Source organism: Callorhinchus milii, unplaced genomic scaffold (genome assembly GCF_018977255.1).
Source record: "Callorhinchus milii isolate IMCB2004 unplaced genomic scaffold, IMCB_Cmil_1.0 Scaffold4, whole genome shotgun sequence".
NCBI lineage: Eukaryota > Metazoa > Chordata > Chondrichthyes > Chimaeriformes > Callorhinchidae > Callorhinchus > Callorhinchus milii.
In genome coordinates, this window is record NW_024704745.1 from 11,785,488 (window position 1) to 11,803,846 (window position 18,359).

The following is an 18,359-nucleotide window of genomic DNA, read 5'->3' on the forward strand; positions in this document are numbered from 1 at the left end:
TAAAATTTATGTAACCTTTACTGTATGAGTTGCGCATTAAATTTGCCTATTTGCCCGAGTGCTTGCTTGTTTTCTGGACAAATTTAACCAGTGTTAAAGTGCTTATAATAATAATCCTTGCATTTGATATAGCACTTTTCACGTCTTCTAAACTTCTCAAAGCGCTTTACAGAATATACTGTAGAGTGAATTGACTGCTTTTCTGTTATCAGTGTTTCAGAACTGCTGCTTTCTGTTTGTGAGCAATAAACAAGGAATTGTAGTAATACTGGGGTCCTGTAGCTCAGTGGTTAGAGCACTTGCCTCGCAAGCGAGAGACCTGGGTTCTATTCCCGCAGGGCGAAATGTTGGGCAAGTTTCCTTACTCCAAACGCCTCTGTTTACTTAGCAGTAAGTAGGAACCCAGATGTTAGTCGATTGGTGGATCGCTTTTCCGGGGATAATAATCCATCAAGAAAAAAAATTATAATAATTTGGTCACGCAATCGATGACTGTTTGTGGGACACTGCTGTGTGCAATTAGCTGCCGTGCTTCGCCCACAAAAATACAATCAATTCACTTTACAGTATATTCTGTGAAGCAGTTTGAGACATCTAAAAGACTTGAACAGCGCTCTATCAAATGCAAGGATTATTATTATTATTGGGAATCCTGTCTTTCAAAATATACAGGGTGGCCAAAAAGTTGTGATACCATTTATTTTAATAATACCTTTATTTCTTCACCGTTTCTTTAAGAGGTATCGAGACTTTTTGGTCCCCGTGTAGAATTCCAAAGGCTGCTTTAGAAAATTAAGTGCGCTATTTGGTTGAAGGGATTGTTATTTACATATTGTTAAGTTGCAATCAATTTACAATATATTCTACTTATGTTTTTCCAGAAAGATGAAGTGTACCTCAACTTGGTGTTAGACTACGTTCCGGAAACAGTGTACAGAGTTGCCAGACATTACAGCCGGGCCAAGCAGACACTTCCGATGATTTATGTAAAAGTAAGGAATGTAGTGCATTCACCCTAGTCATTTTGCTGTTGCTTCCCAGTTTTACTCTTTATCCATTTCCTCCCCAATTTGCCAATATAGCTTTCATACTAATGAAACTACTCAGTAGTTCTACTAATATATTTCTGTATGATTGGACTAGTTCTGCTGATTTTTTTTTATTATTCCTGTTTGGAAAAGAGCCCATTAGTTTAGTTGCACAGCAATCATTGCAGTTTAACTGAGAACTGATGTACTTATTGAACACTGTGAATTGGAATGTTGGTTGGAGCTGTAATTGACAGACATTCCTGGCTCTCTCAGTTTGCGAGTGAACTATGGACAAGCCATTGCCAACTTACTTTTGGCTCCCAACTCTAAGACAAGAGGACGATGACCCTGGGTAGTGTTCTTCTGTTCCCAGACCAACATTTAAGTACTGTTAGAGACTCACTTGTCCTTTAGCCTGGGAAATGGAGTGACTTCTGGAGAGATATAAGTGAAATGTGGAAAATGATCAAATAGATTTCTAAAGAAAAAAATCACATTCATCGTACAGTGGTGATTTACAAAGCTTTGTAACACTTAGAATGGCGGCAGGCCAATGAAAATGACTATTTCCACAACCCATCTGGCTTGGGCTGTTTTCAACTCATGTACTGTGTTGCTGAGTGAAGCAACGATATCCTTAAATACTACCGGTGGCCTTATTATTGCTACATTGTTCTACAAAACCAATTGCATTACCTTTTTCATTCTCAGTTGATCTAATTCTTTCTGTTTCTCCAAATCTTTGAATTGCTTCAAAGAACAGTGTTGGTGGGAGTTAGTGAGCAGATACCCAGTCTATTTGTCCATTATGTTGCTCGACCCAAAGGAACTGATAGGTGGGGGAGGTGCATTATAACAGATTTCAAAATGCTTTTCCTCATTCCTGAATTCTTGGGAAATGAGCAGAACAGTTGCAGTGTCTGATCACGCCACACACAACTGCAAATGGACCAACCCAGTGACGTTTTTTGAATTTTAATTTTTTTTAAGACTTCCTGTGTTTCCTGTTGCAAATTTGTGTCTGGGTCTACAAATCTTGATTTCAATATTGATCATCAATTGACCAATAAGTTATCAAGATGAGAGATGACCAGGCTTAAGAATGAACATTTTTGCGCCACTTCTGTGTATCGAGCATTCTTAGGTAAAGGTGATGATGCTCCAGCAATTTTTAAAATCACTATCACCACATCAAACTGACGTTTCCTACATTATTGTGGACTCGCTAAGTGAGACTCGCTCAGCAATTTTGTGTTCTTGGCTAGAAACCAAGTTGAGACTTGCCAAATGGTTCATATAGAATTCATACAACAGGCAGAGGAGACTATCCCATCAATCAAGGCTGGATTCAAACTCAAAATCTAAATGTAGAAAGTCACATTTTAGCCAACATGACCATTTGTTTCCTCTTCACCTCAATAGCTGACATTTTAATACCTTCTCAATCAATTTCATGAGTAAGATGTTGCCCAAGTCGTTCTATAACTGATCCATAATGTACACGAATATCCCTATATCAGCACCAACTGATGCTGACTGGATTAGTTGGTACCAAAGGTAGGTTTATGCAGTTCCATTTGTGGAAAAATTAACTGATTGGAGGTATCCTTTGCCAGTTCTTACTCTGCTTGCTAAAGATGAATTAGCCTGGTTACTGGTTGGAGCCAGTAGACCCTTTTTTNCCCACAAAAAAAGCTTAAGGATTATATGATTCCAAGTCCCAACACACACACAGCTTTCTGACTCAGGTGCGAGAGTGCTACCACTGCGCCAGGCTGACACATCCAACATTGCTAAAACGAAAGATGATTATAGTTTTAATCCTTTTCCAAACATTATCTTTTTGCAGTTGTATATGTATCAGCTATTCCGGAGTTTAGCTTACATCCATTCCTTTGGAATTTGCCATCGGGATATAAAACCACAGAACCTGCTGCTTGATCCTGAAACAGCTGTCCTGAAACTCTGTGACTTTGGAAGGTGAGTACTGAAAAGAACTGTTTCTTGTTCTCGATTTTCAATTTTGCTAACTTTTGCACAGAAAATAATGTTCTGCTGATTCTATTGATCAGGAAAACAGTAGTTTTATAATACAGTTCTCATAATAGACCTATACTTTTACATTGAGTTTTCAATGAAGTATTGGTTTCTGAAGTTGTATTCTTTTGGCTGATGCCTGCATATTTTACACTACACTATCAACCAACTAAGTAAAGTTAGACTCAGGTCAGAGGTCCTAGTTGATGATGATGTCCAGCGTCAGACTGTTGAACTTTGCAAACCTTGGCAGAGACCAGGTGTCCACAACCTCGGCATGCGTTCTCTTTTTATATTTTGCTACTTTCAGACTTGTGTGTTAAATTTGGAATAGGTTTTACAAATTAATCGTGATCATCTGTTGCTTGGAGACTTGTCTCGTGGTGATTGTAAAAGGAGACAGTCATTTCAGGTTTTGTCTTTTTCGTGAATCACCTGAGCTGATCAAACTGATTTGGGTTGATAAACACTGCCAGGAATATTCTGATAGGGCTGCATTCTAGACAACTTGATTAAAGCCGGAAAAGAAGCATTGAGGTCCTTCAAGGAATTTGCAATTTTCAGCAAAGATAAAAATTAATCCTTGTATTTGGTTTAGCACAATTCAAAACCTCTCCAAGCACTTCACAGGACTTGCTGTACAGAGTAGTACCGGTGTGTATTTTGTATGCAAACACTGTAGCCAATTTACACACAGCAATGTTTCAGAAACAGCCATGAAGTGACTGACCAACTTGATCTGTCTGGAGGGTTGTTGGCCAGAACACCGAGATACTCAATTCTCTTTTCAAATAATGCTATGAGATCTTTAACGTTTCATCTGATTGATGGCATCCCCACTCCCAACATTGCACTAGAATATCAGCATACACTATGAGCGAGTTCCATTGGAAATTGTTCCATACTTTTGTCCACATACTAGCTTCTCATATGAGAAATCTTCATTCTTAATCAATATAGACAGTACTATAGAAATACAACTTTTAAGGAATCCTGTTGCTAAATAGTGCTTTGCAAATTGGATAGCAGGTTAACTGACGAGAGAAAGTCAGACCACAATTAGTTGATCACTTTAGTTCAGTGTGCACAGTGTATCTTATGAGGTCGCCTGAAGTCAGTTACGTCAAACAGTTTAAATTCTTCTTTTAAGCATGGTCGTGTTTTAACAGGTCAGACCAACAAGTACTTTGGCTTTACTGTATTTCAAACCGGCTTGAAGATGGAAGTCTTCAGAAATCCAATTCTAACTTCTACATTGTTTTTCCTTACTGTAGAAGTTAAACAAAATATGAAATGATTACTTGCTGTACTCTGCCTTGCTCATTCTTCAACTGAAGTGTCACGTCATCATAGCAAGCTTCTACCTCACCTGACTCTTATGCTCCTGCTGCGCTTGCATCACTTGCAGCTGGGTTTGCCATTTGTGTTCCTTCTTGCCTTTACCTGTACACTGCCTTGGGGCAGTACTCTGTGAGACGTGCTGCTACAGTTGTGTTGAGCCATCCAAGTATGTGCTGGGGTACAGAGTTTAGATCGGATAAGTATATGGGCAGCGGAGTTCTGACTGGAGGAAAGGCTTATAGGTTGGGCCAATAGAAAAGGGCGGAGTTGTTTGCCCCTAATTGCGTGGAGTTGATTGGTGCTGTTGAGGTACATTTTACAGCCAACCTACATTTTTTTAACTTTATTGATTAAAAACTAAACATGAAGAAAAACACATTAGATTGCTCCAAAAAAAATTAATGTCTTCTTTAACAAAACCTGGATGGCCCATTTTGGGGAATGGTGGGGTGGGGAACACAGACACTCAAGACCATTGTCCTGACTGCAGGGCTGGAAGAGCTCACCACCTGTTGCCTCTCAGGGCCCAGCACGACACACAGACGCAGAGACCCAGAGAAAAACACACACACACAAAGGAGAGAGAGAAACACACACACGCATTCACACAGAGCCCGTTTCCCACTTGCGCTGCACCGTGGATGTGGTCCGGAGCCGCCCCGCCCACAGTTGCTTCGGATAAATGGCGTGAGAGGCCCAGGTACCAAAAACTTCATCTTGTAGCAGAGGGCACTGTTTATAGCAAATTCTGCAGAAAAATTGTAGCCACATTTTTCTATTGGCCCAGCTTATATGAGAGGTGTATATAGCAAACAGTTCTATAAAATTCAAGTGAAAACATATTGATATAAGATGATTTACAGCCTAATCAGATAATTGGGGGTGGGGAAGAGAGGAGGAGAGAACAGATTAATATCCGCGTCTTGTTGTGCCGGATCAATATGACTTTTAGTAAAATCTCTTGCCATTCAGGTGGGAGAAAAAAAGCAGCAAGTGTGGACAAAGAAACAAATGTTGTAAAATCTTTGATTTTTTTAAAAAATTCGTGAATGAATTTTGTGTACATGTTGGTATTTATCTCTTTCAGCGCAAAACAGTTGGTGCGGGGTGAGCCAAATGTCTCTTATATTTGCTCACGGTACTACAGAGCGCCAGAGTTGATCTTTGGTGCCACGGATTATACCTCCAGTATAGGTGAGTTGGTTATTGCAGGAGTTTTTTTGGAATGCGTTATTTGCTTTCTTTTGTGTGTTGTAAAGAAATCTCTTGATAGGCAACAATGAAACATTCTCCACGTCGCATGGTGTATTCGTTATGTTGTAAAGCTCTCAATTCACTCATCGCTATGACACGGTCTGCATGTCGCAAAGGATATTTTTAAAAAAAATTTAATTACAGTCTTGTAACTCTCTGCCAGCCATCTATTATTCTTTATTATTCCCAGTCCATGTTTTGTTCACGTTGAAAGAAAATTTGTTCAATTATGAATCTGCTGCTTTATTCTCAGCCAATGTTAAGTGGGATGAATTCTACTTTGATCTTGATTCATAGCCTGGCATGTTTAGATTTTTTTAAAAAGCAGCCTTTCATCAGCCTTCCCAACTCTTCCCTTCACAAGCTGCAGATCATCCAAAACTCTGCAGCTCGTGTGCTCTCTCGCACCAGGCTCCACCCTCGCCCGACTCCACTGGCTCCCCATCCTCCAGAGGATCGAGTTCAAGATCCTCGTCGTCACTTTCAAGGCCATCCATGGCCCTGCCCCCTCCTACCTCTCTGACCTGCTGACTCCCTACCAATCTGCCCACACCCTCCATTCAACGGACTCCGGCCTGCTGCATGTCTCCCCCCCCAACCCGCTCTACCATCAGTGGCCGGGTTTTTAGCCTCTCTGCCCCCACACTCTGGAACTCCATCCCATAGTCCCTTCACCTCGCTTGCCTCCTTCAAGGCCAGTTTCAAGACCCTCCTCTTCGATCGTGCCTTCAGTCGCCCTCCCTCCTCTCTGCCTTCCCTCACCGCTCACCCACCCCTCTCCCATGCTCGGGTCCTGACCCCTGACTGTCCAGCGCCTTGGGACGTCCTCTCAACGCGAAAGGCGCTCTATAAATGATAAGATTATGGATTTTCAACTGCATTCTACGTCCAGTAAATTTAGATAAACCCATAGAGTTATAAAGCTATGAGCTATGGAATCCAGAAAAATATGCTTAATCTTTTCAGTGTAAACACTGGCAACTTGGTTCAAAGTGTCTACTAAACTAGCTTTTTAAAAAAAAAAGAAAATGGTGTGAGCACAGTGCTATTGAATCACTACTGTGGATTAATTGTTTGTGTTATTTCTTGTATATAGACGTGTGGTCAGCCGGTTGTGTGTTAGCCGAGCTATTGCTAGGACAGCCCATTTTCCCAGGTGACAGTGGTGTTGATCAACTGGTGGAAATCATAAAGGTATGGTATAATTTTCTAAATTGTAGCACCATTTGACAGTCTCAGTTTTACATGGTTCTGCCTTTTCATTGTTCCACTTTTACATTTGACCTTCTTGTTAAAGGGACCTAGGCTTCAGTGACTAATTACCTGTATTAATATTTTCGTCCTGGATTTTTGTTTTCTCCATCACCCCAAGTCCTTTTCCTTTCTTCCCCCAGTAATATTTTTCTGTGCTAGGGATTACATCATCCAAGACAGAATAAAATGTTGTTCATCTTAACGTAGGTGAAACCAATCTACATTTCTGGAGTAGATGAGGCAACTAACTGCCAGCACGAGGCTGAGGGTGAATAAAGCTGTTACATCAACTGTCAACAAGTTAGATGCAACTTTAAAAGGACTTATTTTTAACCATCAGATGCCAACGGCTATCATCCTGTAAGGTTCAGCCTGTTTCAGCCCAGTGTTAAATGTATACTAAGTTGGTTAAGAGAGTTTTTAACTACAATTTTAAGAACTTTCAAAATCTCTCATTCCTCGTTCGCAGCATTTAGTGCGGCAGAGTCCAGAGCTGATGATGGTGCCGGTGACGACATGAGTGCGGCCACTATGAAATTGATATTTAGTCTCCCGCCCCCACGAGCAGCTCATGGTGAAATCAATACGGATTGAGTTATGTTCATGAGCTAGATGGAAAGAATTTGTCTGTCTACTTTAGCACAAAAACACATCCAAAAAAGGAGAGATTGAAAACTGAAAAGGAGCAAGTGTAAAGAGAAAGTGAAGTTGGAACTGGAGAGAGGAAAAACGGATATTGCATATAAAAAAAAATTGGTTAGCAAAGAAATTACGTAGAGCTTCAGAGGAAACTGAGATCAGGGAACAAAAATAGAATTGAGACTTAAACAAGCTGCAGCCAGATGCGGTTTCCAAGCAAACAATTGGACAGGATGAATGTTTAGCTGAGAAACTGCACTTGAGAGATGGTTTGTCCTCCCTATCCAAATGCTCTCTAAATTCAGCTGTGCATCTTAAATCACACTAGCTTTAGTGCCTGTAAGGTACTGGCTTTGTTATTTTAATTTATTATTAGGTCTAAGATTCAGTTCAAATAACATAGAAGCATATTATTTTCCTATTATAACTGCAAGTTGATTTATTTTGAGACTGTTTCATAAGTGAGGAAATTAATGAAGCATTGCAGTGAGGAATATTTTGAATAGAATAAAAATATATGTATTATACTGGCAAGCATCCACTTTTGCTTTAGGCCACATTTTCTCCCACCTCTCTTTCTCACAAGTGCCATGGTATTGGCACACTAACCATCCATCTGAATAAAATAACATGCAATAATTTACTTTCATACTTGTCACCAGAACTTGATGTAATTCACTTTTGGTGAAAGCTGCATTGGCCACTACACTATTCCATTAGTTTATTTTCCACAATGCCATCATTACAGAAGTTTGTATGACTGCCATCTAAATCTAGAAAAGTTGAAGTCAATTTACACAACAGTAGTTAGTATTCTACAATTTCAAATGTTTCTTCTAACCCAACCATAGAAAATCAGAGTTGTACTTTGTTACAAAGATATAAATGTAAATCAGTTCTAATTTCTAAAGGTTTTTTTTATAGATCACACACGTCTCAGACATTTCTAAAGGTTTACTTGCCTTTTGAGGAGAGACTCTAGACTGGACTCTGCTACACTAAGAAATATTTGGATTGAGTAGGAGGGATCTGATTTTCTACTTAAACTCCCTCAGTAGATTACATTTGTTGTCTCCTCCATGTAGTCTTACCTTCATAAGAAACGGTTTTCTTTCAGGAATTTGGGATCCAGGGATTGTTCTCTCAACCAAAAGGTCCAGCACAAAAGCAGGTTCACTCTTTAAGCAGTAGAACTAGCTCTGCTATTCATATACAACAATCAATATGGCTATAGATACAAAGGCCAACCATCCAGTGTTGTGCAGATCTGCACTGATACTTTTAGAACGTTCTGGATCTTTCATACCATAACAGGGAGCAGAATGCAGGAATATTATCCATTATGTGGGACATGTCTCTCAATTTTCAAAATTGGCTCACATCACCTTGATCTTTTAGAACAAAGGATTACCAAGATTAACTTGATCTAATTGCGGAAGACATGGGCAATTCCTTTTTGTGTAAGGCAGTTAAGGTTTCTTCAAAGAATCATAAGGACTATACCTGTAATTACATTTCTGATAAGCTATGACTTTCTGGTGGACTCGTGTTCTGAGAATTGCTTGTAACTAAACAACAACCTTTTTTTTAAAGGTGCTGTAGATTTTGAACATCTGTCTACTATGTATTTATTTGCATTATCCTATGATTTTTATTTTGGTTGAATTGTCAAATTATGGCAACGCAAGATTTCATTGCGTCTTTGCTTCCAGGTCCTGGGAACTCCAACAAGGGAACAAATCCGAGAGATGAATCCCAACTACACTGAGTTCAAATTCCCACAGATCAAGGCACATCCTTGGACTAAGGTAAGTTTCTACAATTGCCAGCAATTCACAGAACAGTCCGATTGCTAGCTTCACTGTTGGTAAGGGGGAGAGGAGGCAGTTTCTTTTTAATTTCCCAAAAGATGCCACAGTTTGCCTAAGTATAAACACAGTTTTAAAGGTTTCGGGAAAATGGTTGATTGTTGACTGCAACATAAATACTGTACAGTATAGCTGATTTCAACTGGGTGGGATGCAGAAGAGAAGAAAGAAAATCGTTCAACAAAAGTTCTTAGGCGGTCTAGGGTTCCATCCCAGGCCTTTTATAATGAAAATAATCAGTTATCCAGTGCTGTTTAACAAAGCTCTGCCAATGTGCTTAGTCTATGTCCAGGTTATTATCCCAGCCCCTAGCAAAAGCAACAAGTGGGAAATATAAATCTGCGCTTCCACTTCAAATCACTGCACCGCTTCAAAGCGATCACTTCACTCAATATAAAAGGACATCATTTGCAAATCTCGAGGTTTGGTAATCTGATGCAAGAATATACCATTTACTAAAAAAAAAAGTTAAACTTCTATATCCAAACTTCTCTAGAAGACTTGTATTCCAGTTGGCAGTTATTTCATGTTTGTATGGGATTCTGTTAAAATGTGGTTTTAATATATGGTTAACATTTGTTTTAAATCGGCTGTTGAACAAGTGTGCACCTCAGTCAATTATAGCCATTCAAAGTATCTCCTTCATCAAATTCACATTTTGCCAGTTATTCTTGAATTGTTACTTTGGCAGGTCTTCCGACCCCGCACTCCCCCGGAAGCCATTGCGCTGTGCAGCCGGCTGCTCGAATACACGCCAACTGCCCGCCTGACACCTCTAGAGGCATGTGCACATACATTCTTTGATGAATTACGGGACCCCATTGTCAAGTTACCAAACGGACGTGAGAAACCATTACTCTTCAACTTCACTACTCAAGGTAAACTATGCTTGATGCGCCCATATTTGACTACAGAAATATTTTTGTATTATATTATAAATATTTCTGTTTCACCCACAGAATATGCAGTCAATTCACTTTACGGTATATTCTGTCAAGCGCTTGGAGACGTCTCGAAGACGTGATAAGGTGCTTTATCAAATGCAAGGATTATTATTAGAAATATTCACATCAACAAAAGAGCCAAGAGATCACAGCAGTTAATTGGGCGACCACAGTGGAAACTGTCAGTTCTAAGTAACAATGGTTTGTGAATTGGTTGGACCAAAAAAGTTTCCATTTGCCACATTTTCAATCAGCATTTCGAGCACACAAAGCATAACATAACCCTGCTGTTATTCTTGAATTGTTACTTTGACAGGTCTTCCGACCTTGAAGCAACTGGAGAACTATGCTCAGCCATTTTAAATTTTGAAATTGCTCTGCAACTCCGATTAAGTTTGAGACATAAAAAAGGTCTTGTGTCCTAATCAAATATCTAATCGTTTTTATTCTTGCTTCAAGCTATTTCATCATCTAAACAGGCTGGTGTCTGGCAAATCTTGCCGTATCTTAAGATTTCATTGGCCTTTTGTTGAAGACACTTGTTTTTCATTTAGGCAGTCTCTAACGTTCTGAGCACACCTTGTAATTTGCAATGACTGATCAAATGGATCTGGAACTCAGTGCTTTTGACTAATCTCCACTTTGATTCAGTGGACCTTAAGCAGGATAAAATTAGTACCAGCCGGATAATGTTTTGGAACTAGATTCACACACTGGTCTATTCAGAGTGGCAGTTATAGAGAGTGTGTCTGGAGGTGATTCATTATGTACTCACAAAGTGTGTGACTACAGTGTCAGGAAATAGACCATAACAAGAAACTGGTCTCGGTAGCAGATAAAATAAAAATGATTTGAGATTATTTACCAAGACTACAGTGTAGCCCTGTTTATAAGTGCTTCAGTATAGTGCTGGTTTGTGAATAGCACCCAATGAGGTGCAGACCCTGTTCATTACCTTGTGTGAGGCGCCTGGCTCCCATATTAAAAATGGCCCACATCAGGTCACCGCTGACATCACTTCCTGAGTTACGTATAAGCACCATGTGGGAAGTAATGGTGGAGAACTGATGGGCCCCAAGTCTTACATGTGCCAGTGAAACAAACTCTGGCAGACTTGATAACAATAATGCTTGCATTTGATATAGCGCCTTATCACGTCTTAGAGAGGTATAATAGCGTTTCACAGAATAGACTGTAAAGTGAATTTACTGGATATTTTGTGAGCGAATTTATGAAGTAGATTATGATTTTATGCCTCCGGACTACTGTTTTATAACAAAACACCGCTGTAGTCCATGAAACAATGATTTATGTGTGCTGCTGGGAAGGAAAGATTGTCTCTGGAGGGGAGGTGGTCAGGTTCGCTTTGGGTTTCAGGGAGTTTCTACGCAGCAGTTTTGCATGGGATAGTAGAGTACATTTCTGTGACGGTGTAATAAACAAAAATAATCTTTGCATTTGATAGGGGTTGATGGACTGAACAAACTTGTTTCCTCCAGCATTTCACAACAACTATTTTCAAAAGAAGAAATATAGACTGAAAGTGCAATAAAAGCCTCTCCAAAAATCAAAGTATAATTTGGAAGTAGGAGTTTAGATGGATTTCAAACTACATAGGTGTCAACATCTAAAGCCTTGTTCAAATATTGTTTTCATTCGATCTTATTTATCCATTATTTTGTAGAATGGAAAGCAGTAGTAACTATATGATGGCAAGCTATGTAAGGTGTGGTTTATTATCAGAGAAATGATGTGGATTGCCCCACAGGTAAAACAAATAGTTGATCAATGCATTCCCCAAATTAAATCTGCTCCATTGCAGTGTTACTGCACTTCTAGTGAATGGAAACATTTATGTCAGTGAAGAACCATCTCTTAACTGATCAGAGAGGACTGGAAACTCCTCAAAACTAGCAATGGGGAAAAACTAATTTCAAGATTTTTCCAAACCAGTACATCACTGGCCAGTTTGCCCTGTGACCATTAGAAATACCATTGGAAAACACAACACGTTGTAAAATATGGTGTTAAAGATAGTGAATAAGTCATAATAATAATAATCCTTGCATTTGATATAGTGCTTTTCACATCTTTGAGATGTCTCAAAGCGCTTCACGGAGTCATCGTGAGTCAACCTGTACCAGTATTTACTAACGTTGGCGTTTGATCACACCTTGAGTGAATCATCTGTCCAGGCTTGTGTCTGGGAGAAAGATTTCAAAAAAAAATCTCTCCCGGCGAATTTGGAGAATGGTATTGATGGCACCTTTGGTGTTTTGCTGAGGAGAGAAAATAGAATGAGTTGGGGAGGTATGAAGGAGAACGAAAATAAAAAGATGAATGCTGGGTTCACACACGTTTTATTTACCTTTGTGATTTAGCTTTTACTAAAGAGCTTCTGTGTGTTCTATAGAAGGCGTTTCCTCTATAGCATGACGCTATAAAATGAAATTGCTACAAGGACTAATGTAGAACTACTGCCTGACCTTCTCCTCTCTTCCCCCTTCCAAGTACTATACTATAAATTGAAAATCCAGAAACATAAAGGCCATTGCAATACTGGGCAATTGCAGTATGTTAAACTCTTTCAGAGGTCTTTTTCCGGTGCTGATCTGTTGAATGAAATGTCTTGTTTTTGCAGAACTGTCAAGCAACCCTGCACTGGCATCAATTCTTATCCCTCCCCACGTTCGGAATCAGGCTCCTGCTTCAACTCCAACAAACGCTTCCGCGGTGTCAGGTGAGCCACAGTGCGCTTCAGCTTAGCACGGCAGGCAAGACGGTCTCAGACAGACTGCAATAGAACAAAAGCGATGTCAATGACCACATGAATCAGGAAAATGAGTTGAGATGGCTGGCACAGCAGAAGAGGAAGAATAGGATTTCGGGGAGGACTGGTACAGCAGAGGAGGAATGTTATCTCAGGCACAGACTGACTCATTGTGAGAAGAATATTGAATGAAACCTCCTTTTTAGAACTGTAATACGGGGAAGAAGAATCAGGAGGTCAAGTTGAAGCTAGAGCTGTGTGTTACAGGGAGAAGGGAGGAGTGAGATCGTTTCTCACTAATATCCACTGGAGGCGAAAAATTCAAATGTAGTTCTAGGTGTTGAATAAGATTTTATTTTGGGATTTCCTTTGATGAATTTGTCATGACTCAGTACAAGGTTTATTTATGTCAGAAATAAAATTCTCCATTAACTGTTTCCTTGGTTATTTTTATTAACCTTGAAGATGTTTTTGGTCTCTCTGGGATTGAGTTGGCTCCAAGGTGACGCGCTTGGTAGTGGATTATTGGAATCAATTTGATTTTCTGTGGTGATCTTGGTCGTCCTGTTCCTGAGCCAGGATGGTCCAAGGCACTGTTGATAACGGACTGGCCAGCCTGGCTTGGTGTTGGACTTGAGCAGCAGACCACTCAACTGCGAATAGATTCTTCTCACTTGGCTTCAATTAGCTTTGCTAGCGAAAACTCTTAACTGTGTTTCTAGCTCACTGAGTTTCAGGATAAAATTTGCCAGCATTTGCAATAGCAAGCTGTGCAGCTTTTGCTGGTTGAATCCAGCAATACCTTAATGCGCATTCTCAGGTCTCCAAACCTTGGCTTTAGCCAGCCTGTGCCCAATGCTTTCCTGGATTAGGTCAAAGGGTCCATCTCTCTAGAAGAGAAAAAGATAGGGGTGGGGGGAAAGCTCATTATAAATAGGCAACAGGTGTATGACTAACTGCCATGGATCTTGGATCAGTTCTTGAATATTTCAGAAGGCAGTTTGAGGTATTTCAATGTAATATTTAAAGTTTGACAAACTTTTTTTTGCCAATAGAGAATAGTTTATGTAAATGGCAAATGTTTCTAAAAAGTATTAAAACCACTCAAATGTAGTTTCCCTGTACTTAAAACTATCATCTTAATGCATTTTGTGTACTTGTAGTTTATGAGTTGATGGCAATTGCACTTGCTGTATTTCTAGAGGTAAGCACGCTATACAAGAAACTTGCAAGAGAGATGAGTTTCTGCAACCTTACCTCAAGCCATGAGAGAATCTTTACAGCGCCCAAGTAAGATAAATGAATCTAACCCCCGTAGAAGAGGAGAAATGAGTTGTTAACAGGACTGATTATCTCAATGGGCTATACTCTGGGATTGACTTCTAGAGACGTGTATTAATATCCAGCATAACTAATAAAATGAAAGTCCGCTACATGAAATCCTAGTGCGTATGATCCCAAAACACAAAATCTTTACCTGAGTTGGTGTTCTAATCCGTATGGGACAGGAAGACTAGTGTAGCAATGTAAAACATCACACTGGGTGGGTTAGAGGAGTTTGTACTTAGGATAGATTAAGATCAATTGTTCCGAGATAATGGGAAGAGCTTTACAACAACAATGCTTTTATATAGCGCCTTTCACGAGGGGTAGCGTCTCTGGGCGCTTAATGGTGGCGGAGCCTGACACCGAGTCAAAGAGAAAGGTCTTCAGGTGTGTCTGAAAAATCAGGATAATATGTGATGCTTACTTGCCCATCTACATTTACATGGCATACCTTACCAATGTTTGTGGGTGAAGCTTAGTTCATAATAGCTTTGAATAGAAAATTAGACAAATATCTACAACAACTTGCATTTATAAAGCGCCCCTCATTCAAGGTAGCCTCCGTGAGCGCTTGGGAATCTGCACATGCACGATTGGCCGAAAGACCCATTTTGTAAAAATATTTTTTGGTGTACAATACCTAATCTGGCAATACCAGCATGAGAAATGTTCTATTTCTTATCTCTGACATCCCGATTAAGCATAACATTTCATGGTGGAGGAGGAAAATTTGTAAAAGTGCAGTGTTTATTCAGTCCAATATCTGTAACAATGCATGTTTTGTCATGAATGAAAAGTACAGCACATAGAGTACTCTTGCCTGGTACTGGACTAATAATCCTGGGATTTCATATAGTGCCTTTCACTTCGGAAGGTCATCTCAAAGCTCTTCGCCCTTCACTGGAAAGTGTAGTGACTAAATTATAGACAAAGCCTGCAGCTAATTTGCACACAACTTCCCACAAACAGCCATGAAGGGAATGACCAGTTTTATTTGAGGGATTAGCCAAGACACTGGGAGAAACCCCTTATATAACAGTGACTGAATCAAACCGTAGACTTCATGAGTAAATTATAAAGGTCTTGTTCAACATTCATTTCATAAACCGTTTTAACCATTATAGAATTCAAAGTTTAAAACTTCTCGCTGAGAATTATTAAATGGTCAGGAAGCATCTCAACAACTGTACAGTGGAACTTTTGACTTTTTTCAGTTTTATAGCCATGTTGAAAATTATGAGTTTTTAAATTTAAAAAAAGGTAGTTCAACCGCACTAATGAGGTAAATGTAGTTTCAGAGTGAGCAAATTTTAGTACTATGATCAAATAACACACACACAAACTTACAAATGCAAACTCAAAATTATACATTTGTTAATTACCACGACTTTCATTGGACAATTCTGATTCTTTTCTGTTTGTCACCCTCTCCATAACTTCGGGAGAGTTCCAGGTTGATCCGTATAATAATAATCCTTGCATTTGATATAGCGCCTTATCACGTCTTTGAGACATCTCTCTAAGTGCTTCATAGAATATACTGTAAAGTGAATTGACTGTAAATTTTGTGGGTGAAATGTATATACTCTGTTGGAAAAGAAATAAATCATCAAGTCACCAGAGTAAATCCACTGCTCTCACTCATTATATAAAGACTGCATGCCCCAGTTTTTCCACTGGAGAAACATCAGTGTCACTCTTGTTCTTTCAAATTTAAAAAAAATGTATTTGTGATCTTTAGATCCATTTATTCTTTCATTTTCTTGGATTCACTTCTTTGATGTACAACTTATTTTTCCAAATGTTTGTTCTTACTTTCGTGTGCTGGCCTACAAACACTCCTAGTATCAGAATAATCTTTTGTCTCTACAGTACAATCTTCTGTCCTGCGGTATTATCTTTCTTCTATCAATCTGTCTTCTTGTCGATTGTCTTTACAAACTGTTGTCTTGTCAATGTATCTGTATTTGCACGTTAGTTTCTGCTGCACTTCTGTGCAATGCTGCATTGTACAGGGCCAGTCTTTCAGATGAGACATTATGCTGTTGTGGTTCTGTTGAGGCTTGTTTGTAAAGAGAAACAAGGCTGGCCATCAATTTTCCATTTAAATTAGCTGCATGGCTGCATCTTGGTGATGCACAGTGGTTGCTGCATGTTCCAACAAAATTATATTTGACAGGAATTACTTGTGAAATGTTTTGAGTTGTTTACATACAAAATGTTGCAAAAGTTATTTTCTTTGAACCACTGTCTTTCTCACTCAACCCCCATACTTTGTCTAAATGTTGATTGAAAGAAAAGTAATGTAATAATAAAATAATTGCTTGTGCGTTGATCTGCCCAAGCAGCTCCTGTTTTACTGAGGCTACATTTACACCTTTTATCTACACTTAGATCAGCAGATTATTCTGTGGTCCAACACCTTCAATCTTCTTCCTTTTCATCTTCTCTCCACTCATCCCCCATCTTATTCTATGGTTCATGTTTCCTCTGTAAAACAATTTTCCTATGTTTTAGGCATGAGAGTAATGTAAATTGTCATGGTATCCAAGTACTGAGCTGCTATCGAAAGTTTACTGTCCCAACGAGTGAAACCTACTCTCCCAGGCCAAATCCGATCAGTTGACTTTTTGGGAGACACATTTCCTTGCATGAAACTTAAGAACATAAGAATTAGGAGCAGGAGTAGGCCATTCGGCCCCTCCAGCCTGCCCCGCCATTCAATAAGATTATGGCTGATTCTGACTCCATCTACCCACCTTATTCCCATATCCCTTAATCCCTTTATCCACAAGAAATCTATTAATCTCAGTCTTGAATATGTTCACGGACTGAGCATCTACAGCCCTTTGGGGTAGAGAATTCGATAAATTTACTAGCCCTCTAAGTGAAGAAGTTTTTCTTCAACTCAGTGCAAAAGGGCTTGCCCCGAATTTTCAGACTATGATCCTTGGCTATAGTTTCTCCAACCAGGGGAAAAAGTCTCCCACTGTCTATTCTGTCGTGCCCCTTAATAATCTTATAGGTTTCTATAAGATCACCTCTCATTCTTCTATATTCTAGAGAATAAATTGCTCAACCTATCCTCATAACTCATTCCCCTCATCCCAGGTACCAACCTAGTGAATCTACGTTGTACCCCCTCCAAGGCGAGTACATCCTTTCTTAAATAAGGAGACCAAAACTGCACACAATACGATCTCACCGGGGCCCTATACAGTCGCAGCAAGACTTCCCTACTCTTATATTTTAACCCTTTTGTGACAAATGCCAACATACCGTTAGCCTTCCTAATTGCTTGCTGTACCTGCAAACTAACTTTTTTTGACTGGTGTACAAGGACACCCAAGTCCCTCTGAACGCTAACACTATCTAGTCTCTCCCCTTCTAAAAAATAATCTACTGTTTTTGCCACCTAGGTGGATGACTTCACACTTCCCTACATTATACTTCATCTGCCACCTATTTGCCCACTCCCCTAGCCTATGTATATCTCGTTGCATTTTTTTAATGTCATCCTCGGTGTTTACTCTCCCTCCTAGTTTAGTGTCATCCGCGAATTTGGATATATTAAGTTCGATGTCCTCATCGAGATCGTTGATGTAGATTGTAAATAGTTAAGGCCCAAGCACTGATCCTTGTGGCACTCCACTAGTCACATCCCGCCAATCTGAGAAGGACCCGTTTATCCCTACTCTTTGTTTTCTTCCCGCTAGCCATTCTTCAATCCATGCTAATATATTCCCCTTAATTCCCTAATCTTGTGGATCAACCTTTTATGCGGCACCTTATCGAATGCCTTTTGGAAATCTAAATACACTCATTCCACTAATTCCCCCCTATCTAATCTACTTGATATGTCCTCAAAATATCTAAAAGATTTGTTAAGCATGAC

At 39.5% G+C, this 18,359-nt stretch overlaps 1 protein-coding gene across 3 annotated transcripts in view; it reads left to right on the forward strand.

The window, feature by feature from the left end:
* gsk3ba (glycogen synthase kinase 3 beta, genome duplicate a) overlaps positions 1-18,359 on the forward strand; it is an 84,258-nt gene that overhangs the window by 56,844 nt on the left and 9,055 nt on the right. For 2 of the 3 annotated variants that reach the window (XM_042334717.1, XM_042334716.1), the window contains 7 exons: positions 882-992; positions 2,881-3,011; positions 5,497-5,603; positions 6,760-6,857; positions 9,269-9,364; positions 10,113-10,302; positions 13,010-13,108. In XM_042334717.1, coding sequence (XP_042190651.1) covers positions 882-992; positions 2,881-3,011; positions 5,497-5,603; positions 6,760-6,857; positions 9,269-9,364; positions 10,113-10,302; positions 13,010-13,108 — 832 coding nt within the window. The remainder of the gene's footprint in view (positions 1-881; positions 993-2,880; positions 3,012-5,496; positions 5,604-6,759; positions 6,858-9,268; positions 9,365-10,112; positions 10,303-13,009; positions 13,109-18,359) is intronic. The other variant, XM_042334718.1, reaches the window with a different exon arrangement.